The sequence below is a fragment of the Octopus sinensis genome, linkage group LG7 (genome assembly GCF_006345805.1).
Source record: "Octopus sinensis linkage group LG7, ASM634580v1, whole genome shotgun sequence".
Taxonomy (NCBI): Eukaryota; Metazoa; Mollusca; class Cephalopoda; order Octopoda; family Octopodidae; genus Octopus; species Octopus sinensis.
Genome location: NC_043003.1, coordinates 101,668,314 through 101,691,373, shown reverse-complemented (window position 1 = coordinate 101,691,373; position 23,060 = coordinate 101,668,314). Strand labels below are relative to the sequence as shown.

The 23,060-nt window shown below is 37.1% G+C and overlaps 1 protein-coding gene across 6 annotated transcripts in view; it reads right to left on the bottom strand.

The window, feature by feature from the left end:
- Nucleotides 1-6,002: 6,002 nt before the first annotated feature.
- The window catches only part of LOC115213842 (small G protein signaling modulator 3 homolog), a 79,429-nt gene continuing 62,371 nt past the window's right edge, over nt 6,003-23,060 (bottom strand). For all 6 annotated transcript variants that reach the window (XM_036505024.1, XM_029782773.2, XM_029782774.2 and 3 more), the window contains 6 exons: nt 21,507-21,600; nt 20,415-20,485; nt 17,824-17,872; nt 13,784-13,869; nt 12,252-12,374; nt 6,003-6,863 (listed from right to left, as the gene is read on the bottom strand). In XM_036505024.1, the coding sequence (XP_036360917.1) occupies nt 6,731-6,863; nt 12,252-12,374; nt 13,784-13,869; nt 17,824-17,872; nt 20,415-20,485; nt 21,507-21,600 (556 nt within the window). In that variant the 3' untranslated portion in view covers nt 6,003-6,730. The remainder of the gene's footprint in view (nt 6,864-12,251; nt 12,375-13,783; nt 13,870-17,823; nt 17,873-20,414; nt 20,486-21,506; nt 21,601-23,060) is intronic.

Below are 23,060 nucleotides of genomic sequence, written 5' to 3'. Positions count from 1 at the left end.
TGAAGATTTCAAAACTAATCAGTTTCCTTCTATCAGGCACAGTTTTTCTGATGAGATAAGAGAGGTACATAATTCCCATCAGCAGTATCGCTACATGTAAACGTCCTATACAGGTAAATTCTGACTATATCAAGGCATTACAAGAACAGTCCTGATATATTTTGTCATGCCTGTGGTTCATTTATCACCAAAAATCTTAATATGCACTTTCACAAGTGAAATCAAGAAGATCTACCAGTTATACTTTGGCTGCTCTCTTGGATCAAGATAAGAGTTGGGCCCTGCACATCATCTGCTCAGCTTGTTCAAATGGACTAAGGGATTGGCTAAATAAGGGGAAGAGAGAGTAATGCCGTTTGCAATACTTATGATATGGAGAGAGCCAAAGGATCATTTCATGGACTGTTATTTCTGCAACATTAATAATGTATGTGGGTTTACTGTAAAGACCAAGCATAAGATTGTGTATCCCAACTTGGAATCAGCAAGAAGACCAGTGCCACACAACAATGATCTTCCTATTCTGATACCACCAAAAATGGCCTTCAGATGCCTGATGAAGATGTATTTCCTGAAGAAAATACTTCTGCTGTGGAAGACACCAAAGTGGATGCAGATTTCAAGATTGAAAATGAAGATGTACCACAGAAATTTTCTCAAGGAGAGTTAAATGATTTAGTTAGAGACTTGTCATTGTCAAAGGATAAAGCTGAACTCACCTACAAGAAAAGTGTCTGCTTAAGAAAGATGTTTATGTTCAGGAAAAGAAATAGGGTTCTGACTTGATGCTTCTCTGTTGATGGACCACTTTGTTTCAGTAAAAACACTGATGAGTTATTTCACTATTTGTTCCAAGAGCATGTTCCAGCTGAATGGTGCTTATTCATTGATTCATCTAAGAGAAGTCTCAAGGCAGTACTACTACACAATGGCAATAAGAAACCATCCATTCTCATAGGACATTCAGTGCACGTGAAGGAGTGTTATGAAAACATGCAAGTACTCCTCAATGCCATAAAGTATACAAACTACAGCTGGAAAATACGTGGAGACTTGAAGGTGATTGGAATGTTGAAGGGAATGCAATCTGGGTTCACCAAATATTGTTGCTTTTTATGCCTATGGGACAGTCGTGCATCTAACAAGCACTATGGGCAATCAGAGTGGCCTTTGCAAAAATCATATGAGCCAGGAGTTTCTAACGTCCAGAGTAAGCTACTTTTAAACCCAGAAAATGGTCTTCTTTCCCCTCTTCACATAAAGCTTGGCCTCATGAAACGATTCGTGAAGACACTTTCCAGGAAAAGCTCAAAAGGTTTTGAATATGTGAAGGCCAAATTTCCAAAAATCACTGAGGCAAAACTGAAGGAGGGCATATTCCTAGGTCCACAGATGATAAAAGAACTCCTGGCGGACAACCACTTCCTTACAGCACTGGATGAGATTGAGCTTAAAGCCTGGGAATCCTTCAAATAGCTCTGTGAAAATTGCCTAGGCAACAAGAGATCTCTAGAGTTTAGAAATGGAGTGAAATATCTTCTAGACTCCTACGCTGCAATGGGCTGTTGGATGTCACTAAAAGTCCATTTCCTTGATTCACATCAGGACTTTTTTGCAGAGAACCTTGGAGCAGTGTCTAATGAGCAAGGGGAACACTTTCATCAAGATACTGCATTGATGAACAACAATATCAAGGATTTTGGAATGCAGGAATGTTAGTTGACTACTGTTGGATGTTATACAGGAATAGACTTGAGACAAAACACAATAGAAAGTCCAAATCCCAAATCCCAAAGATTTTAAGTTGTTATGCATTTGAGTGTATTCTATCTTATTCGTACACAATAATTTTAATTTTGTACAATCAAAAGCCATGAAATTATCGTATCTTGTATTCAATATACTTTATATAGACATGCTTTACGTATCCTATAAGTTAAAACAGCAGGTATCATTAACATGAAAATGTGACCCGATAGAGGAAATCGGACTTCAGATTCGTAATCAGCATCAAAAATTAACCCAGAAAAGTCAATCAGCAACTCTGATGATTAAAAAAAGTTTCATTTTGTTGACCAGTGTAATTATTCTATCTGTCTGAATAGCAGCAAGCTAGCAGAATTGTTAGCATGCTGGACAAAATGCATGGCAGCATTTCATCAATCTGAGTTCAAATTTTGCTGAGGCAGACTTTGCCTTTCATCTTTGCCAGGTCAATAAAATAAATACCAGCTGAGCGCTGGAGTTGATGTAATCAACTTACCCACTGGGTTTGTTAGCCATGTGCCAAAATTTGAAGCCAAAAATTATTCTATCAGTCTCTTTTTGCAAAATTGCTAAGTCACAGGGAATTAAACAAAATAACAGTTAAGTGATATATGTATAGTCATGGCTGTGTGGAAGCACAGGTGTGACTGAAATTAAGAAGTTTGCTTCCCAACCATATGGTTTCAGGTTCAACCCCATTGTATGACATCTTGGGTAAGTGTCTTCTACTATGTCCCTCGGTCAACCAAAGCTTTGTGAGTGGAACTGGTTCGACAAAAACTGAAAGATGGCTCATATATATCATTTTTTTAATAAGATTTTGTCCCAAATGAAGCTTAACCCTTTAGCATTTAAACCAGCCAAAATATTCTCTCTGATGTTCAAACTGACTAGGTCTTGCCTTTCACACTTCCTCTACAATGTCAGTGTCAAATAAACAATCATATTGAAATCCCAAATCTATGAGAAAATATAAGCTTAATTTTTTTTAAATGTGATAAATAAGCATTACATCATCATCATCATCATCGTTTAACATCCGCTTTCCATGCTAGCATGGGTTGGACAAATGACTGAGGGCTGGTGTACCAGATGGCTGCACCAGGCTTCAATCTTGATCTGGCAGAGCTTCTACAGCTGGATGCCATTCCTAACGCCAACCACTCCGAGAGTGTAGTGGGTGCTTTTACATACCACCAGCACGGGGCCAGTCAGGTGGTACTGGCAATGACCTCGCTCGAATCTTTTACACATGCCACCAGCACAGGTGTCAGTGAGGCAATGCTGGTAACGATCACGCTCGAATGGTGTTTTTTACATGCCACCGGCACAGAGGCCAGATAGCTCCTCCGGCAACAATCACGCTCAGATGGTGCTCTTTAAGGCGACGCTGGTAACGATCACACTCAAATGGTGCCTTTTAAGTGCCACTGGCAAAATGTAAATGCTAAAGGAAAAAGATGGAGCCTACAAATTGCAGAAAACTTAAAGGACTGAATGTCATAGTCGAGAGGAAAGCAAGATGATGGTAATAAGTTACAGAGAGCAGCAGTTTGAGAAGGAAAAAAGCTATCAGAATAAAAGGACATCTGACTAACAGGAAAACCAACAGAGAAATGATAGAAAGAGAAGCAGGTGACACATTTAAAGGTCTTGATAGAGGGTACTTGACAACCAAACAGTTCATTAGAACACTTATTGGAAAGACCCAATGAAGATACATTTCAACAAAGAGCCAATGACTCCAAACTAGCAGAAAGAAGAACCATTTTAACAATTCAGTTCAGCAAATTAAGACACTCAGAGGAAACATAGCTCAAAGAGTCTCTTGTCACCATGCCAACAACAAAATTAACCCTTTGGCCTTTAAACTGGCCACATCCGACCCACATATTCTACTTGTTTCATGTTTAAATTGGCTAAATCTGGTTTCTTACACTTATTCTAAAAATAATCAATCACATCATTGAAATTTTGAAACTTCAAGATAATGTATTAATACAAAGTAATGTGAATAAATAAGGGTTAAATAAAGGTTGAATTAATAAGCATGCTGCCCATTATGGCTACAGTTGCTGACTGAAACAAGGAAAAGTTTAATAACTTTTTTGCATAGACACGCAGGTCAGAAATTTAGAAGACTGGTATTAATTAAATTAACCCCGATAATTGACTGACACTGGGAGGAGGAAAAGGAAAATCAACATCAGTGGAATTTGAACTCTAAACTGAAAGAAATATCACAAAGTTTATTGTCTCAACAATATTGCTAGTTCACAATACTACTAATAATAAGTGGCAGAAAAGTTATGGGATTTTTCCATGGAGACTGAAGTAAGGAGACCAGGTATGATTGAAAAAACAAAAGTAACAGGATAAGATCACAGACTTTGAAATGCTATATATGGTAGTACAGTTGAGAAATATCAGGAACCTAGCATCAGGAATATAGCATCAGTATTTGTAACCGAAATTTTGGAGGGAGATACGAATTCGCTTGTCAATATAAATTGGAGATGCTGGCAGACTGTTATATCGTTCGATGTCACCTGATCGAATTAATATAATTGGTGAGTTTTTTCCTAGCATTTCTAAATTTATAGGAAATGTTATGTTGATGAGGAAATGAATTTTCGATTCTAATCCAGAAACAATTCGTCCATAATTGATCCAAAGTAGACTGTGTGATTTCGTTATCTTCTTTCTCTTTACCATATACGGGTTACAAATACTGTTCTTTGTGGAATCTTATTTTTGTAGTAATAGTGATGGTAACCTGTTTGGCTGCTATTTCTAATATTTTCGGTATGTGGTTTAAGCAACTTGTTGCAAATAACCCATTATTATAATATATATATATATATATATATATATATATATATATATATATATGAAAATAGTAATGCAATACGAGGGTATTACTTTCCAGTAAAGGATAGCCCGTGAGGGTAAAATTAAACATATAAAAGTAAATAAATGGCACAATGAAGCACCGATATTTACTGGAAAATAGTGAACGTAATAAATACGACGCTAATGTATAGCTTCACTGTGTATGTACTAGTAAAAATGCTTGTGTGCAACAAACATGAAAAAAATTTGTCTTACTTCTAGGAAGAACATCTGAAAAATGAAAAACCTAGAAACGGATAATGCAGTACCGGTTTCAGATTCTTCAAAATACATATTGCATTACTATTTTCATTGAAACTTCTTCACTGTTCTCTGGCGTTCAGACGAGTGTACTGGCATAGATGTGGCAACATTTGAAATATTGTCGAGGTATATGCAGCTGATGAAGATAAATCAAATATACGTTGGCAAATGTATTTTGAAGAATCTGAAACCGGTACTGCATTATCCATTTCTAGGTTTTCATTTTTCAGATGTTCTTCCTAGAGGTAAGACAAATTTTTTTCATGTTTGTTGCACACAAGCATCTTTACTAGTACATACACAGTGAAGCTATACATTAGCGTCGTATTTATTACGTTCGCTATTTTCCAGTAATATCGGTGCTTCATTGTGCCATTTATTTACTTTTATATATATATATATACACATATATATATATATTTTATATTTATATATATACACATATATATATATTTTGTATTTATTGTATATATACACATATATATATATATATTTATTGTATATATACACATATATATATATATACACATATATATATATACACTATATATATATATTATATATATACATATATATATATATATTTATATATATACACATATATATATATATATTTATTGTATATATACACATATATATATATATTTATATATATACACATATATATATATATTATATATATACACATATATATATTTATATATATACACATATATATATATATATATACACATATATATATATATATATACACATATATATATAATATATATATATATATATATATATATATAATATATATATATATAATATATATATATATAGACAGACAGACAGACAGATAGATAGATATACACTTACATAAACAACGGTCTTCTTTCAGTTTCCATCTATGAAATTTACTTTCAAGGCTTTGGTCAGCCTGAGGCTATAGTGGAAAGCATTTACCCAAGGTGCCATGCAATGGGTCTCAACAGAAACCACATGGCTGGTCTTAACTGTGCAATCAATCATTGTGGATTAAAAATAAGTAAAACAGTTTCAGTAACATCTTTTAATTAAGATTCAAATTTTATCAGTTTTTTTTTCTTTTAAGCACATTGATTTTCCTTCTTCTTACAGTTTTCTTCTTCTCAAAAGTTCATTATATATATATTTTTTTCTTCTATGTACAAAATAGTATTTTATAATTTATGCAGACTTATCATGGAAATAATACTGACACCATTTGGTGTATATGTATGATACGTACATAAGAATATGCATGATCACATACATATAAACATGTATGCACGCACGCACGCACACGCACTCACACACGCACAGAGGAAATACGCTGTGTCATCAAAGAAACAGGCTTGGGAATTAATCTGTGCCATCACATATCTGGCAAATAGATTCATTGAAATTGCAGTTGAGGTTTCTATTGCCAGAATATGAAGCTACTGCAGGTGAGCCTGTTGACAGGTGAGGCTGTTGACAGGTGAGGCAACAATCTCAAGCAATCAAAACCTGTATTTCAGACAATTAACTTTGCAACCAAGAGATTTTGTTTCTTTTTTAGCCCCAAGAGTACCTGACAAATAAATAATGGAACAATTGTTTCACTAGAAGACACTGAATCCTACCATTATGTGAGAATATATGTGTGTATTTATGTGTATGTATGTGACAATGTGTTAAATGTCAAATGTGTATGTGTGCATGTTTGAAAATATGTGTGTGTGTGTGAGTGCATGCCGAGCATTATAGATACACACATGAATGTCTTTGTCTAAACAATGCATACTAACTTCTTAAATAATAATCAGAGATCCCAGCTGAATAAATGATGCTTAATAAGCATATCTCGTACACCTTCTCGGAGGCCATCTGGAGGAACTTTCTTCTTGGGCAGCTCCCAGTCAAGTGAAAGGTTGAATGCAAATTGGGAGAGAATCCTGTGAAAAGTGAGGTGGAAAAAATGTAAATAATAATGAAAATTATTAACTACAAGCAACAAAAACAACTTCTCGTCTATACAGTAAAAAAAAATCTATATTATTAACAAAATAGCAAGCTGGCATGTTGGGCGAAATGCTTGGCAGCATTTCTTCCAGCTCTTTACATTCTCTATTCAAATCTTGCTGAGATTAATGTTGCTTTTCATCCTTTCAGGGTTGATAAAAAATAAGTACCAGTCAAGTACTGCAGTCAATGTAACAGACTTATCACATCCCTCTAATATTTGCTAGTCTTATGCCACAATTAGAAAGAATTATTATAATTATAATTATCATTATTATTAAGGCGGTGAGTGGCATTTCATCTGTCTTTATGTTCTGAGTTCAAATTCCGCTGAGGTTAACTTTGCTTTTCATCCTTTCAGGATTGATAAATTAAGTACCAATGAAACACTGGGGTTGATGTAATCGACTAGTTCCCTCTCCAAAATTTCAGGCCTTGTGCCTTTAGTAGAAAGGATTATTATTATTATTATTATTATTATTATTATTAGGGTGGTGAGCTGCCAGAATTCTTCGTCATCATCATCAACATATGATGCCTGTTTTCCATGCTGGCATGGGTTGGATGGCTTAAGAGGAACTGGCAAAGCCAGGGCCACAACAGATTTCATAGTCTGTTTTGGCATGGTTTCTACAGTTGGATGCCCTTCTTAATGCCAGTCACTTTAGAGAATGTACTAGGTGCTTTTTACATGGCACCAGCACTCACACCAATACATTTTATGTGGCACCTTGGTTTTAGGATACCAATTCTGTTGTGGTGGGTGGGTCTTCTTATGTATAGTAATGCAACACATATCGCAGTCCATTTTTGTTTTCAGTTCAAGTGCTGCCAACTTTGTCCATCGTCTTTTCGGGGTTGATAAAATACACACAATACCAATCAAGTACTGGGGTCGATGTCCCTCTAAAATTGCTGGCCTTGTGCCAAAATTTGAAGCAATTATTATTAGCAGTTCAAATCCCACCAAGGTCAACTTTGGTTTCATCCTTCTAGGTCAATGAAATAAAGTACCAGTCAAGTACTGAGTCAATGGTATCAACTAAGTCCCTCTCCCCAAAATCGCTGACCTTGCATCTAAATCACAAAGAATGAGACAAAATGACTTGTGGTATTTGTTTCAAGTTTCTTCATTCAAATTACGTTTAATAGTTGCTGAGGTCAACTTCCCCTTTCATTGACTCCAAGGTCAATAAACTAAAGTACCATCCAGTACTGGGATTGATGATATTGATTATTTTGATTACTTCCCTCCTATTGATGCATGTAGGTTGAACCCAGGTATTAACAAAATTCATCATGAAAATCATCCTGGTTGTAAAAAGCAGGTAATTTTCTGGTGTCTAGTGAATAAAATTGAAAGGACTGAGGATAGACACTTTCCTCTTTGGCTCATCAGTCCCACATTAGTTTCTTTATGTATCACTTAGAGAGAAAAGTGAAGATGGAAAAGGAGACAATGCCATTCATTTGATGAAAATACCAGTAAAGAGTATTGCTTGCATCTTACAACAAAGTGCTGCCAACTTTACCCATCATCTTTTCAGGGTTGATAAATAATGAAAATTACGAACTACAAGCAACAAAAGCAACTTCCCATTTTCCTGCAAATCTACACAGTAAGAAAAAAAAAAAGAAACCAATGTATATTATTAATAAGTGGCAAGCTGGCAGAATTGTTTGTATGTTGCAGCATTTCTTCCAGCTCTTTACATAAAGTACCAGTCAAGTACACAGCATGAAGATAGTGTACTTGCTCTTAGTAAAAGTAATAGTGGCTCTATAATTGTGTAGTGAACCCTGGCAGTCAAGCAGGAAAGCAAAACGAGAAAGGGATTTAAGAAGAGTAATCTCTCTCAACCTTCTAGAAAGTTCTTGAATATTCTAGAAGCTTCCAGTTGATGTGGAAGTCAGGGACTTCTGGCTCATCCCTTATATAAAGCAAAGCATTCTAAATTTGTGCCACTCAGTGTCTGTCAAGTCTTAGACCAGCATTGAATCAGGCCACCGCATACACACCCGCTTGTGCATATGTTCACCTCACTTACTTGGGGACAAATGATTGCAAAAAGAATATGTTAATGTAATGTTACAAGCCTTTCTTTCATTTAACCTTATATGTTAACGCATTCCCTCCAGTAATAAATATGTTATGACTTATTACAAATTTCTTGCAATTTTCTATTTTCTTGTTATAACATACAAGATGGTGACCCCTCTTTCTCTCATGCTCATTAACTTATAGGATGTCATTTAATCGACAATTTCTCCATAAAATGGTAACCCTGACGTTAAGAACAGATAGCCACTGCGGACATTTCACTATAATAATATAGTAAACCCGACTTTTTGACTACACAACTCACAGCACATGGTAAACCGAGCTAAAGAATCGCAGTCTTCGCTCGCATCTCAACCACAAAGCAATGACTCAACATCAGAATATTTTCTCTTGTTCAAGTGAACCTCTAGAATTCGTCTCCTTCACCTCGAACTTGTACCTAACAGAATATGCATTCTTCTTACAAGGAAATACAAGGTATTCTTTCAAATAATCTCCTCTTGAAGTAATTTTCTCTCACAATGTCAACTGTCAAGGTTTTATGCTGGTAAATTCACGTTGGAGTTTTTCCAACATGGCATTTGTCTTCATCTTACTCGCTGGGTTTTCTCATGCAATTACCACTCTGAGCATGGACAGTGGATGTGTGCACCAAATCTCAGGAGTTCTCTATTACATTCGCCTATCTCGAATTTTCCATGTGGCCAGACTTCGACAGCCATGCACACAAACAGCGCTAATACCATCAGCCTTCATACCTGACCACAATGCTAACGTCACCACTGCCACAGTTTCAATGCTAATTTTGAATCATTGCTGCACCATCTTCTGTACAGCAAATTTCAGTCTTATACAGCAAATTTCAGTCAATCTGAGCACTGCACAGTTGGACAGCACTTCAAACAGCTTCCTAATCCGAAATGTGACATTTTTTCACCAACCATGCATTTCTTAACAGCATTCATTGGAACAGTTATTCAATGAACTGAACATTCTGCATGTTTTCTTGTTTTCCTTCCATATTTTTTCAGCCTCATCATGAGCTTTTCGGTTCCAATTTCTTTCTGTTCATTTTGTTGCATTTTTTCTTGCATTTACAAATACTTTCATGTACATCCATTCTGTAACATGCCTTTTGATGCTGTGAAATGCCCTCTATTCAGCATCTCACCTTGCACGCTCAGTCTCCGATGCACAGCTTTTGCTGGGAGATACTGCATCAGACTTTGCAATTGGTTTTGTTTCACAGTGCTTACAGTAGTTACACTTGCACATTATTTTATTGCTCAACGTTCACACACACATACACACATACATGCTGTCTGCCTCATGCTATCCATGCCACACATTTCTAGGTTTATTCTAGCTAAATGCTTTTCTCAAGCCTTTCTCAGCTGGCAAAAAAGGTCCCTACATGTCTTTGCCATGCATTGCTTCTCTGGTTAGCAGGATGCACAAACCACCTCTTATAAACGCATTTTTTTCTTTGCATCATGTAGTGTTCCATGCATTTTCTTCCTTTGGTGCCTGATTAACACCAGGTCTCTTGCATGTTGGAATTTCCTTCTTTTGCCACCATCTTTATGGTCTGACTCATTTCTCTAGTCACTGTCACTTTTCTAGCACCTACACCCTTTCAGCCTCTGCAAGCAACCCACTGCTCTTGCAAGGTTAAATCTTGGCACTGCTTATGTCTCAGCAGCCAATATTGCACTCTCATACACCTTGACTTTCATATCCTGTGATTGCCACTTTCCTGGATGATTGCAATTGTGCTTGCACGTCAGGTTTCGCTTGCTCTGTCTCGCAGAAACCACCTTCCCAGGCAGCAAGCTACGAAGAGCTTCCTTCAGCTTCCTTTTTCTTGTGTTACATATTTAATATGCTGCATACACCTTTTTTCTGGACCTTATCATGAACTGTCACTCTCACAAATTATCCAGAACTATATATATATTTAACTTTGTGTTACAAAACAAACTGTTTGCTATTTCTTTTACAAACAACGTTTATTCACAAACATTTTTCCCATGCATGTTTCACATTGTATTTTTCATATTGCCATGTTTTGCATTTAGTTTGATGTGCATAGATATGTAGCTAAACCCTTTACTGTGCCAAACTCTGCAATCATATTCAGTATCTATCATGATGCATGTATTAATTTTTTCTATTTTACTACTTGTTTTGCAAGCACATGTTTTTGCTACCTTGTTTTGCTTCATATCTGCCCTGGATCACTATAATGATTTTGCTTATTGACTGCTCACCTGAGGAGGGAGTTATGTAGTGAACCCTGGCGGTCAAGCAGGAAAGCAAAATGAAAAAGGGATTTAATGAGAGTAATCTCCCTTGACCTTCTAGAAAGTTTTTGGACATTCTAAAAATTTCCAGTTGACATAGAAGTCAGGGACTTCCGGTTCATCCCTTATATAAAGCGAAGCATTCTAAATTCGTGCCACTCAGTGTCTGTTGATTCTTAGACCGGCATTGAGTCAATCCTCCTGCATGCATGTGCATACATTCACCTCACTTACCTGGAAACATGTGATTGCAAAAAAATGAATACGTTCATGTGATGTTACAAGCTTCCCTTCAATTAACCTAATATGTTAACACATTACCTCCGATAATAAATATGTTATGACTTATTACAGACGTCTCGCAAATTCCTATTTTCTTGTCATTACATACAAGATGGTAACCCTTCTTTCTCTCATGCTCATTAAATTATAGTATGTCGCTTAATCGACATCTCTATAATTGGCTCCATGTGGTTGCCTCTTAATCAGAACGTGTTTTTCTTTCCCTTCTTTTGTATTTATGTGTTGTTTTTTTTACAATTTTTCACACTGTAGTGTTTAGTTTGTAGGCATCACCATCATCAGCCTGCAGTTTGGCTAAGGTATCACACAGTGGAAATGAACCTGAAACTATGTGGTTGAGAAGTAAATTTCTTAACCACATAGCCATACCTGCACCTATGTTATATTGAATTTAAATTATTCCACAAGGAAAATGGATATTAAATGATGATAATGAACTGGTGATGATGAGATCACCTCGAAGAAGGATAGACCTTGCAGAGCTGATTTTATCTCAAACATACTTGATGAAAACAAAATCTTCATCTGTTGTTCATTTGCATTATGAGAGCCCGGTACCTTAAAGGATTATTATAGATTTAAATACTATGCCACCAACATGTTATGGAATGAGAAAAAGTGCAAAATGTAGAATCTCTTGAAATATACTTCACCTTAATTCACATTTGATCTGTACCCAACCTGGACTTCTTATAAAAGACCAAGGATGATACCATTTTTCTACTACATCCAGGCACGAACACAACGTCTCTAACCAAAGGTGTAACACTTGTTCACTGAAAAAAAAATATAAATGATATCAAATAGATATTTTTTTAACTATATAAAAAAATGAGCTTGCAAATTATTTTTGACTCCCTTCTGATGCTCTTGCAAAAAAAAAAAAAACAAAAAAAAAAACAATCATGATTATCACAACATCCACATACAAAGAAAATATTTTGGGAATCAAACACCTGATATTGCCCCCCACATCTATATACATGCACACATGTATATCATGACTCATACACTGTTCACTTTCCTGACTTTTGTATATAGTTCTATGTACCATAAATGCACCTTTGATGAGTTGTAGTGCACCTGAGCACTATACACAATAATTTCATTATTATTATCTCTAAGTTGTTTTAAAATTGATAAAAGTTAAGATTTTCAGCAATTTGAACCTATATGCAATGTTGTTTAGATTCCATCTTTCATGTTAACGAGAAAGGAATATATGTTAAAATAGTAAACTGTTATACCTACTGTTATTTATAAAATTGTTGCTGGTGGCATGTCCTAAGTATACTTATGTTCAAAGGTTTTCCAGCTGAGATCATCTTGTCTTTTTATTTTAGATAATATTATATTATATATATAATATATATATATAACATTATATTATCCAATATATCTTTCTTTTATAAGACAGTGTGTGTGGTTTGAAGGAAATATAATTGGCTGTTATTTCTAGTAAATTGAGCAACAATGTCGTCTCATTGGTTGTGGTGGGTATGAGGTAGATGATACAGAACTTAACAAAATTATTTTTGTTCACTTTTGAGGACCCTTTGCTTTGCGAAATACACATGTATAGGTGCAGGCATGGTAAGAAGCTTGCTTCCCAACCACATAGTTCAGGGTTCAGTCCCACTGTGTGGCACCTTGGGCAAGTGTCTTCTACTATAGCCTTGGGCTAACCAAAGTCTTGTGAGTCGAGTTGGCAGATGAAAGCTGAAAGAAGCCAGTTGTGAGTGTGTGTGTGTGTGTGTGTGTGTTTGTCTTTGTGTCTGTGTTTCTCCTCTGCCCACCGCTTGACAATGAGTGCTGGTGTGTTTATGTCCTCATAACTTAGCAGTTCAGTAAAAGAGACCGATAGAATCAGAACCAGGCTTTAAAAAATAGGTACTGGAGTTGATACATTCAACTAAAAGTTCTTCAAGACAGTGCCCCAGCATGGCCACAGTCTAAAAACTGGAATAAGTGAAAGATAAAAGAAAAAGATGTAATGTATTTAATTGTTTCCTTCAAAAACCAAGCATGGTTGTAATATAACCTAATCTCCTTTTACATTAATCCCACGTGGCTTATGATAATTCAAACACTAGATCTCTACTTCTCATCAGTAACTTTACAAACATGGCTTTGTCTGTCAATGCTAAAAGAAGGAGTTTGTCAGAACACTGACGAAGTGACTTACTTTAAGCCGCAGCAGATGATAGAGCGGAATTTGACATCCATTTGAGCATGGCACTGATCATGGCCAAGGTTGACAGCTTGAACTGCCTGAAATATTAAAAAATAATTGTCTCACATTATCCACACAATTTACATGCATGCACACGCACACGCACGCACACACACACACACACACAAATTTGCACAAAAACCTAGATATTCTCAATTTCACAGAGAAAGAGCAAAAGAAACTGATCTGGATTTTCCAAATCCAATCTGTTAGTGGCACAGTGAAGATTTGAAAGGTATTCCGAAATTTCTCCATCTGAGATTCTTATGTGACTAGATGCACACACTTGGATGTATACATCAACAGTTCAACCAACACACCAACTTAACCATATATTTACAAACACAGGAAACTCTCTTAACGGAAAAGGTTTTGTCACTTTGTGAGCAAACAGCTTGGACTCTCTCAAAAAGAACTTACATAAAACTCAATGAAAAATCATATACACACACACACATATATATATACACACACACACATATATATATATATACATATATAAACTCAGGGTGAATACTTGATAATTGTAAGCACCTGTATATACCATTTAGTGGTGTAGGTGATAGAGAATATTTATCAAAATAAAAACATGATGCAAAGGATTTAGCGGTACATATGTTTCGGGCCTTTATTAGACGGTTTTATAACAATGCATAATGTGTGTCTATGGCCTTCTTCAGCCACGTACAATTACTACTTCAAGGACATGTATTACATTATAAGTTTTACGTTGGGGATGCAAATCCTCATAGTCGCGTACGACAGAGCGAGGCACCAGAACAAAATCAAAGCGTCCATTCCGTTTTTAACTCGATGTAGAATGAGGAAGTTTGGATGTTGAGATAGAGAGGGAAAGTCTGGAGACCAAGTGGATGGTCGATCTCAGTTGTCTGGTTTGTGGTTAAACAGTTTATCTACTTCCTCGTAAATTGTCTTTGTTACTAATGGTCAACATGTACATACGTACACGCATGCATACATATACACATCCACACGTATATATACATACATACTCTCGTGTAAAAATACCGACAGGGATACCCATATGCATACGTCCTGCTACCTACAGATACCTAAATCCACACAAGCTAAATACATAAAAGCAACTACATTAACACGCCTCTGCATACGCACACATATACATACAAATACATACTCACACGTACACATATAAAGCCCGCACGTCTACACATTTACGAGGAAGTAGATAAACTGTTTAGCCACAAACTAGATAACCGAGATCGACCATCCACTTGGTCTCCAGACATTTAAGTTAATTTATGACACCCGCCGTTACACCCTTAGGCTTCAACAACCGGAATATGTCATCTTTCTGTTATCTCCTGACCACCCTTTTAGTTCTTCACCCCTTTACATTTCTTCATCCCTTTATATTTCTTTATCCCTTTATATATTTTTTTATTTTCTTATCCTTATTTTTTTTCATTCTTTTTTTTCATCCTTATTTTTCGCTTCTTTAGCTTTATCTCTATTTATTTATATTCCCATGTTTTTTTCACGTCTGTGTGTATTTATGTATTTATATATTTATATACTTAGATACTTTTTTTATATTCTTATATATTTTTTTATATTCTTATATCCTTATTAAATTTTTTATTTTTTTTTAATTTTTACTCTTTTGTAATTTTTTACTCTTTTACTACCTTTTGCACCTACTACATTCCTTCTTTGTGATCCCTAACTCACTAAAAATTAACCCCCCAACCCTTTCCCTCTCTATCTCAACATCCAAACTTCCTCATTCTACATCAAGTGAAAAACGGAATGGACGCTTTGATTTTGTTCTGGTGCCTCGCTCTGTTGTATGCAACTATGAGGATTTGCATCCCCAACATAAAACTTATAATGTAATACATGTCCTTGAAGTAATAATTGTACGCGGCTGAAGAAGGCTGAGGCACAAATTTACATCAATTATGCATTGTTATAAACCATCTAATAAAGGCCCGAAACATATGTACCGCTAAATCCTTTGCATCATGTTTTTATTTTGATAAATATATACATATATCATCATCATCATCATCATCATTTAGCGTCCATTTTCCATGCTAGCATGGGTTGGACGGTTCAACTGGGGTCTGTGAAGCTGGAAGGCTTCATCAGGCCCAGTTAGATCTGGCAGTGTTTCTACGGCTGGATGCCCTTCCTAACACCAACCACTCTGTGAGTGTAGTGGGTGCTTTTTACGTGCCACCTACACAGGTGCCAGACAGAGCTGGCAAACGGCCACGAACGGATGGTGCTTTTACGTGTCACCGGCACAGGGGCCAGGCGAGCCTGGCAATGGACACGAACGGATGGTGCTTTTACGTGCCACCAACACGGGGGCCAGACAGGGCTGGCAAACGGCCACGAAACGGATGGTGCTTTTACGTGTCACCAGCACGGGGGCCAGGCGAGGCTGGCAATGGACACGAACGGATGGTGCTTTTACGTGCCACCGACACGGGGGGCCAGACAGAGCTGGCAAACGGCCACGAAAGGATGGTGCTTTTATGTGTCACCGGCACAGGGGCCAGGCGAGGCTGGCAACGAACACGAACGGATGGTGCTTTTACGTGCCACCGACACGGGGGTCAGACAGAGCTGGCAAACGGCCACGAACGGATGGTTCACTTAGCCACAGCTGCAATTCCCACTGATGTTGATCAACCTCAATTTGGTTCTGCTTTCTGATATATAAATTGATTTGGTTTGATTTTGATTTTGACTGTTCTCACTGGTCTTGCCGGGTTTTCTCACGCACAGCATACTTCCAAAGGTCTCGGTCTCTGGTCATTTCCTTGGTGAGACCTAAAGTTCGAAGGTCGTGCTTCACCACCTCGTCCCAGGTTTTCCACAGGTCCCCTCAACTGCCAGGGTGTGGCACTTTCGCACACAACTATCTTCAGCCATTCTCATCACATGACCATACCAGCGCAAAAGTCTCTCTTGCACACCACAACTGATGCCTCTTAGGTTCAACTTTTCTCTCAAGGTACTTACACTCTGTCGATTATAAACACTGACGTTACACATCCATCGGAGCATACTAGCTTCATTTCTTGCGAGCTTACGCAAATCCTCAGCAGTCACAGCCCAAGTTTCACTACCATGTAGCATGGCTGTATGTACACATGCATCATACAGTCTGCCTTTTACTTTGAGCGAGAGGCCTTTTGTCACCAGCAGGGGTAAGAGCTCTCTAAACTTAGCCCAGGCTATTCTTACTCTAGCAGTTACACTTTCAGCACACCCGCCCCCCACTACTGACTTGGTCACCTAGGTAGCAGAAGCTATCAACTACTTCTAGTTTTTCTCCCTGGAACGTGGTAGAAGTTGGTCTCTGCATATTTTCAGAGTTTATTGCTCCTGAGCATCTGCCACAGATAAAAACTATTTTCCTAGTTAGTCTTCCTTTGACATTACTACATCTCTTATGTGTCCATAACTTACATTTGGTGCATCTTATAGAGTTTCTACCTACGCCTTTTCTACAGATCGAGCAGGGCCATCTACCTGAAGGCGTTTGTGATTTGTCTACCTTCCTACTTATTAGGACTTCGGTTTTGGCTAGGTTGATTCTAAGGCACTTCGATTCTAAACCTTGCTTCCATACCTGAAACTTCTCCTCTAGTTCTGATAGAGACTCAGCAATTAGAGCAAGGTCATCAGCATAGAGGAGCTCCCAGGGGCATCCTGTCTTGAATTCCTCCGTTATTGCCTGGAGGACTATGATAAATAGGAGGGGGACTGAGGACTGAACCTTGGTGGACCCCAACCTCTACCCTGAATTCTTTGTTTTGGTCCCTTTACTTTCAAGGGATTAAATTTCTAGACTTGTAACATTTTCTATGACTGTGACATCACTTCTTCCTGAGGTGGAGCTCTATGTAGGAAGAAGATTTTAAAGATGAATAGAAAAGTGGGTTGCAGAATACCTTTCTTATTGAAATATTAATACATGAAAACATAAATCTACTTACTCTGTATAATATTTCTTCGGGTGTTAAAACTTTTCCATCTTCATCCAGGCTGTAAAACAGAGTTAATGCAATAGTTTAAAAACAAGTACAATAGAAAAAAATATAAGAAAATAAATTTTTAAATCAGCATTCACAACCTACCATTATTATCAGCATTCACAACCTACCATTATTATCATTTTTATGCAAATTTCCCAATGCTAGCAATAGGCAGAATAGGTAGGTATTCAGTATGGCAAATATTTGGAATATACCTCATTCCTATGCTATCACCATCCTGAGACCAGCATCCTACTATCTGACATTTGACCACTTCTTTCTCATCAGCACTTCCTCTCCTTGCAAGCACATTTGAAAACACACAATCATGCATCTGCAAGACCTTTCTGGTGCCCAGTGGGGCAGTGACAGTGTCAGGGAAGACAGTAACCCCTATCCTCTCCCTTAACTAAATCTAACTTTATAGTACAGCCAATATAAAGACAAATTTTAAACTGCACAAAAATAAAATTATATCTTGATATAGAATATGTTATCTTATTTCAATTTACTGTTTAGTCCTTGAATAATTCTGATCAGACAGACTTCTTTATCTTGTGACATATGATCCGTATGGTTCAACAATCTTAGATGTGTCCCCTGTCCTATCCCAAATGTCCATATAAATACAATCATTTTCGTTATATATATTGAGTTAACAAAGGAGCTTCAATGAGATCATTCAACTTGCTGGAAATAGCCAGAAAATCTCCCTTAAATCACAATCTTAAAGAAACAACAGATTGACCAATGTACTCATCATCATCATTGTTTAACATCCACTTTCCATGCTTGCATGGGTCAGATGGAATTTGTAGAGGCAAATTTTCAAGAGCTGGATGCCCTTCCTGTCATCAACACTCACCAGTTTTCAAGCAAGGTAATATTTCTCAATGGCCAGACAGGATTTTTCATGGAAGACTAGGAATGAATGACATTGCTTGTATGATGATGCTGTATGTTTATAATCGTTATGCGATTTCAAGAAAACGGTACACACAAACACATGCATAACAGGCTTCTTTTCGGTTTTGTCACCCATATCCATTCTTAAGGCCTTAGTTGGCTTAAGGCTATAGAAGACATTTGCCCAAAATGCTGTGCCATGAGAATAAGCCCAAAACCATATGGTTGGGAGATAAGCTTCTTATTTACACAGCCAGTTCTAGATATAAAAGAAGACTGGATGGTCATGGGTGGAATTTTGATAATCAAAACTGACTTGGAACTAAATAACAATAAATATGGACCAATGGTCTTTGGTGGCTACTAATTTCTTACATTCCAACATCTTAGAAGAAAGAAACATATGAGATAATGAAGTCTTGAATATGCAAATCTTGAAGGGCAGGTGGTCCTGGTTGGAATGTCTTTGAATGACATATATCTGCTCAGTCAGGATACACCCAAATTGTTCCTCTCCTGTTACATCCTATACATTCACTAACCACTTCAAACATAATGAAGAAAACAGCTCTAAGTAATCATATTTTCCAACACTTTGGGTATCTCTTCCTTATCAACTAATACTCTCTCCCAGCCTCTCCTTCCTTGACCTACCGATGTAGGACAAGGTATCATCTTTGTAGTAAAACATCTGTGCCAGTCCCTCTGTCATATTTCAGCCTTTCACCTGGCACACAACCACTTCTCTTGGCTCCACTGAGAGATCCTTGTCTTGTAAGCTATTTGGTGACCTTGTGGGTGCTGGTTCCACATAAAAAACACCCATGCTGGGACCACATATAAAGCAATTGTGTTGGTGTCACATAAAATGCACCCATGCTGGTGTCACATATAAAGCACCTATGCTGGTGCCATATAAAAAGCACGAAAAAAATACCCATGCTGGCACCACATAGAAAGCACCCATGCTGGTGCCATGTAAAAAGCTCTCATGCTGATGCCATATAAAAAATATCTAGTACACTCTGTAAAGTGGTTGTCATTAGGAATGGCATCCAACCATAGAAACCATGCCAAAACAGACAATTGGAGCCTGGTGCAGCTCTCTGGCTTGCCACCTCCTGTCAAACCGTCCAACCCATGCCAGCATAGAAAGCAGACATTAAATGATGATGATGATGATGATAATGAAATTATTGTGTATAGTGCTCAGGTGCACTACAACTCAGACGATGATGATTTTTGGGAGGTGAGACAGGACTTATTTTTGTCAATTTGAGAGCCATCATCTTCAAGTACATCTTCCAAAACATGATGGCTGATTGGCAAAGACTCATTCTTCATCTCATCTCATCCTCTGGTTCACAATGCAACTTTTTTTTTCCAATCCTTCTCTCTCACAATACTATGGAATTCCTCTCCAGATCATGTTTCATCTTGTAGTTGACAAACCGAAGACAATGCAGCTGAACTTCAACCACATCAATTTCACCAGTCTCGAATGACTTGTGATTGTCATAACTATGGGTTGGTAAGAAGAGTAAAAATATTATAATACTTTTAGCTGTGGGTAACCTTTGTATTACTGTTGCTGATTTTAAAAGTAAAATAAAGTATACATGTGTATGTGTGTGTGCTGAACTTACCGATATGTTTTACATAATACAAGCCTTGAATACACAGACTGGAAATCTTTCTCTACTTCCCTTGTAGCAGCCTGAAAAAAGACAATATTAAAGACTAGTTAAAAATAGGGTAACATCTGACTTGGAAAAACATGTTTTTACAAAACAGGCCGCAAGTCTTTGAGTTCTGGCAGATGAGGATTCATCACATTCATGCCTTTCTCTAGAACATTAATGATTTAAGTGAAGCAGTTAATTCCAACACAGTACTACTGAATCTGTGGACAAAGTTCATCAAGAATACACAGCTGCACCAAAGTACCTTATTGCAATTGTTATATATAGAAATTCAATGAGAAACACAAGCAAAGCAAACGATAACCCAAAAGTCTCTTTGGGAAGTTTCTCTGAGACAAAATATTACAGCTTGTGCTGTTCCACATTTGTATACACCAGCATTGTATATACTACACTACACTACACACACACACTCACTCATGCATGCACACACATTTTGCTGTAATCCATGGACTAGAAAAATCTACAGTACACAAAAATCTATCACTCTTCTGCATATTGTAACATCTTATCTACAAGATCTTACATTCTCAAATCAGACTGCACTTCTCAGTCTACCTTAATTTTCAAGTACTCTTCATGGTCAGTTCTCATTACTGCTTCACTTAGTTATGGGTTATCCATTCACAGTACTGGTCCAAACCAGTACAGCCATCTCTCTTGTACCCATCAGTTCCAGCCTAACTCAATTCATACTATACTAGTACCAGAATAATACATATAACAGTAATGATGAAACAACATTAAGGCCATATTAACATATTCAGAGAGAGAGAGAGAGAGAACAGGCTGGTGTGGATCCAATGAGTGAGCTTCTATGGGATCACATGAGCAGCTGGAACTATCGACCAAACCTCTCTCAAATTACACACTACTGTTTTGGAAAGGGACACATTCTAGATACACAGTAGAATGTGCTTGGGAAAGAGACAGGATGATCACAGCTGAAATACCTTTGATCATAGGTCTGCTCAATCAACGCTGACCAAGAGTTAAACAACAATCAGATAGCAAATTCTGCTGCAATTAATTTACCTCTTCAATAAATAACCAAGGATGACAACTTCCTCCTAGGATTGATGAGCGCTTCAAACCATGTTCAAATACTGCTTTTAGAGCAGGACATAACCTGTGGAAACAAGAAATATTGAGTCACAAATATTAAATTTGTGTGCGTATGCAAACACATTTGCATATATTACTCTGTGTTTATACATGTGTATGTTTAAATTTTAAAATGTTTATTTATTATATATACATTTCCTCCAGTTTAGTAGTTGATATGAATGATTAAGATGTAGAAACGTTGTAGAATTACAATGCCTGTAGAAGAGTTTGAACCCATAAATTATGGATTCCTTTTATGTTATTCACTGCCTTAGTGTAATTGTTTTCTTGTGGAGGCGCAATGGCCCAGTGATTAGGGCAGCGGACTCGCGGTCATAGGATTGCAGTTTCGATTCCCAGACCAGGCGTTGTGAGTGTTTATTGAGCGAAAACACCTAAAGCTCCACGAGGCTCCGGCAGGAGATGGTGGTGATCCCTGCTGTACTCTTTCACCACAACTTTCTCTCACTCTTTCTTCCTGTTTCTGTTGTACCTGTATTTCAAAGGGCCGGCCTTGTCACTCTCTGTATCACGCTGAATATCCCCGAGAACTACGTTAAGGGTACACGTGTCTGTGGAGTGCTCAGCCACTTACATGTTAATTTCACGAGCAGGCTGTTCCGTTTATTCGGATCAACCGGAACCCTCATCGTCGTAACCGACGGAGTGCTTCCATCCAATTGTTTTCTTGTAATGACTAAATATTCAATAATAAACTATTAGGTGCATGGAGAACAGTGAAAATCAAAACAATGACACACATATTTCTTCTTAATATGTTCTGGCAGAGTCAAACTAGCATATGCTAATTACTGTTGTATTCTGCCGTTTGAGAACAATTTCTTCCAGATGAAAGTATTTTTGTAACACTCTGAGGTCAGGGGATTTTGAAATATTGCTGTGCTTTGACCTTGTTTTGTCAAAGCTACCCCAGACCAATGAATCTAACAAAAGTTTTGACTCTTCTTTTTTCAGCAAACAAATCATCTGACGATGCATGCTGATGTCTGCTAATTGATAATAGATCATCATGTGAACAGTGAACAATGAAAATGACATGTATTCATAATATATTCTGGCAAATTCAAATAATCACTGTTGTCTTTTCATCTGAAAAGAGAGCTTTATCTGAAGATGAAATACAACAGCAACTAACATATTTACATTTGAATTTGCCAGAACATATCAAGAACAAGCACAGACATCTTTGTTGTGATTAGATATTCACTTACCACAGGGACATAGATGAAGAGTCGTTTGAATTAATTTCACTTCTTTTACTGCTTTTAGCTCCATTAGTTGACAACATAAACTTCAATATGACGAACTCAGAAGACAAATACCTTATTGTATAACCTTAATCTAGTGTTCTACATTCTACCAGTTCTACCATTCCACTGCTTATAGCCAAATATTAAAAATCATGCACTGGTAATGCAATTCTTACTAATTCTTAATGTTTCAATGGCAAGAACAATATCT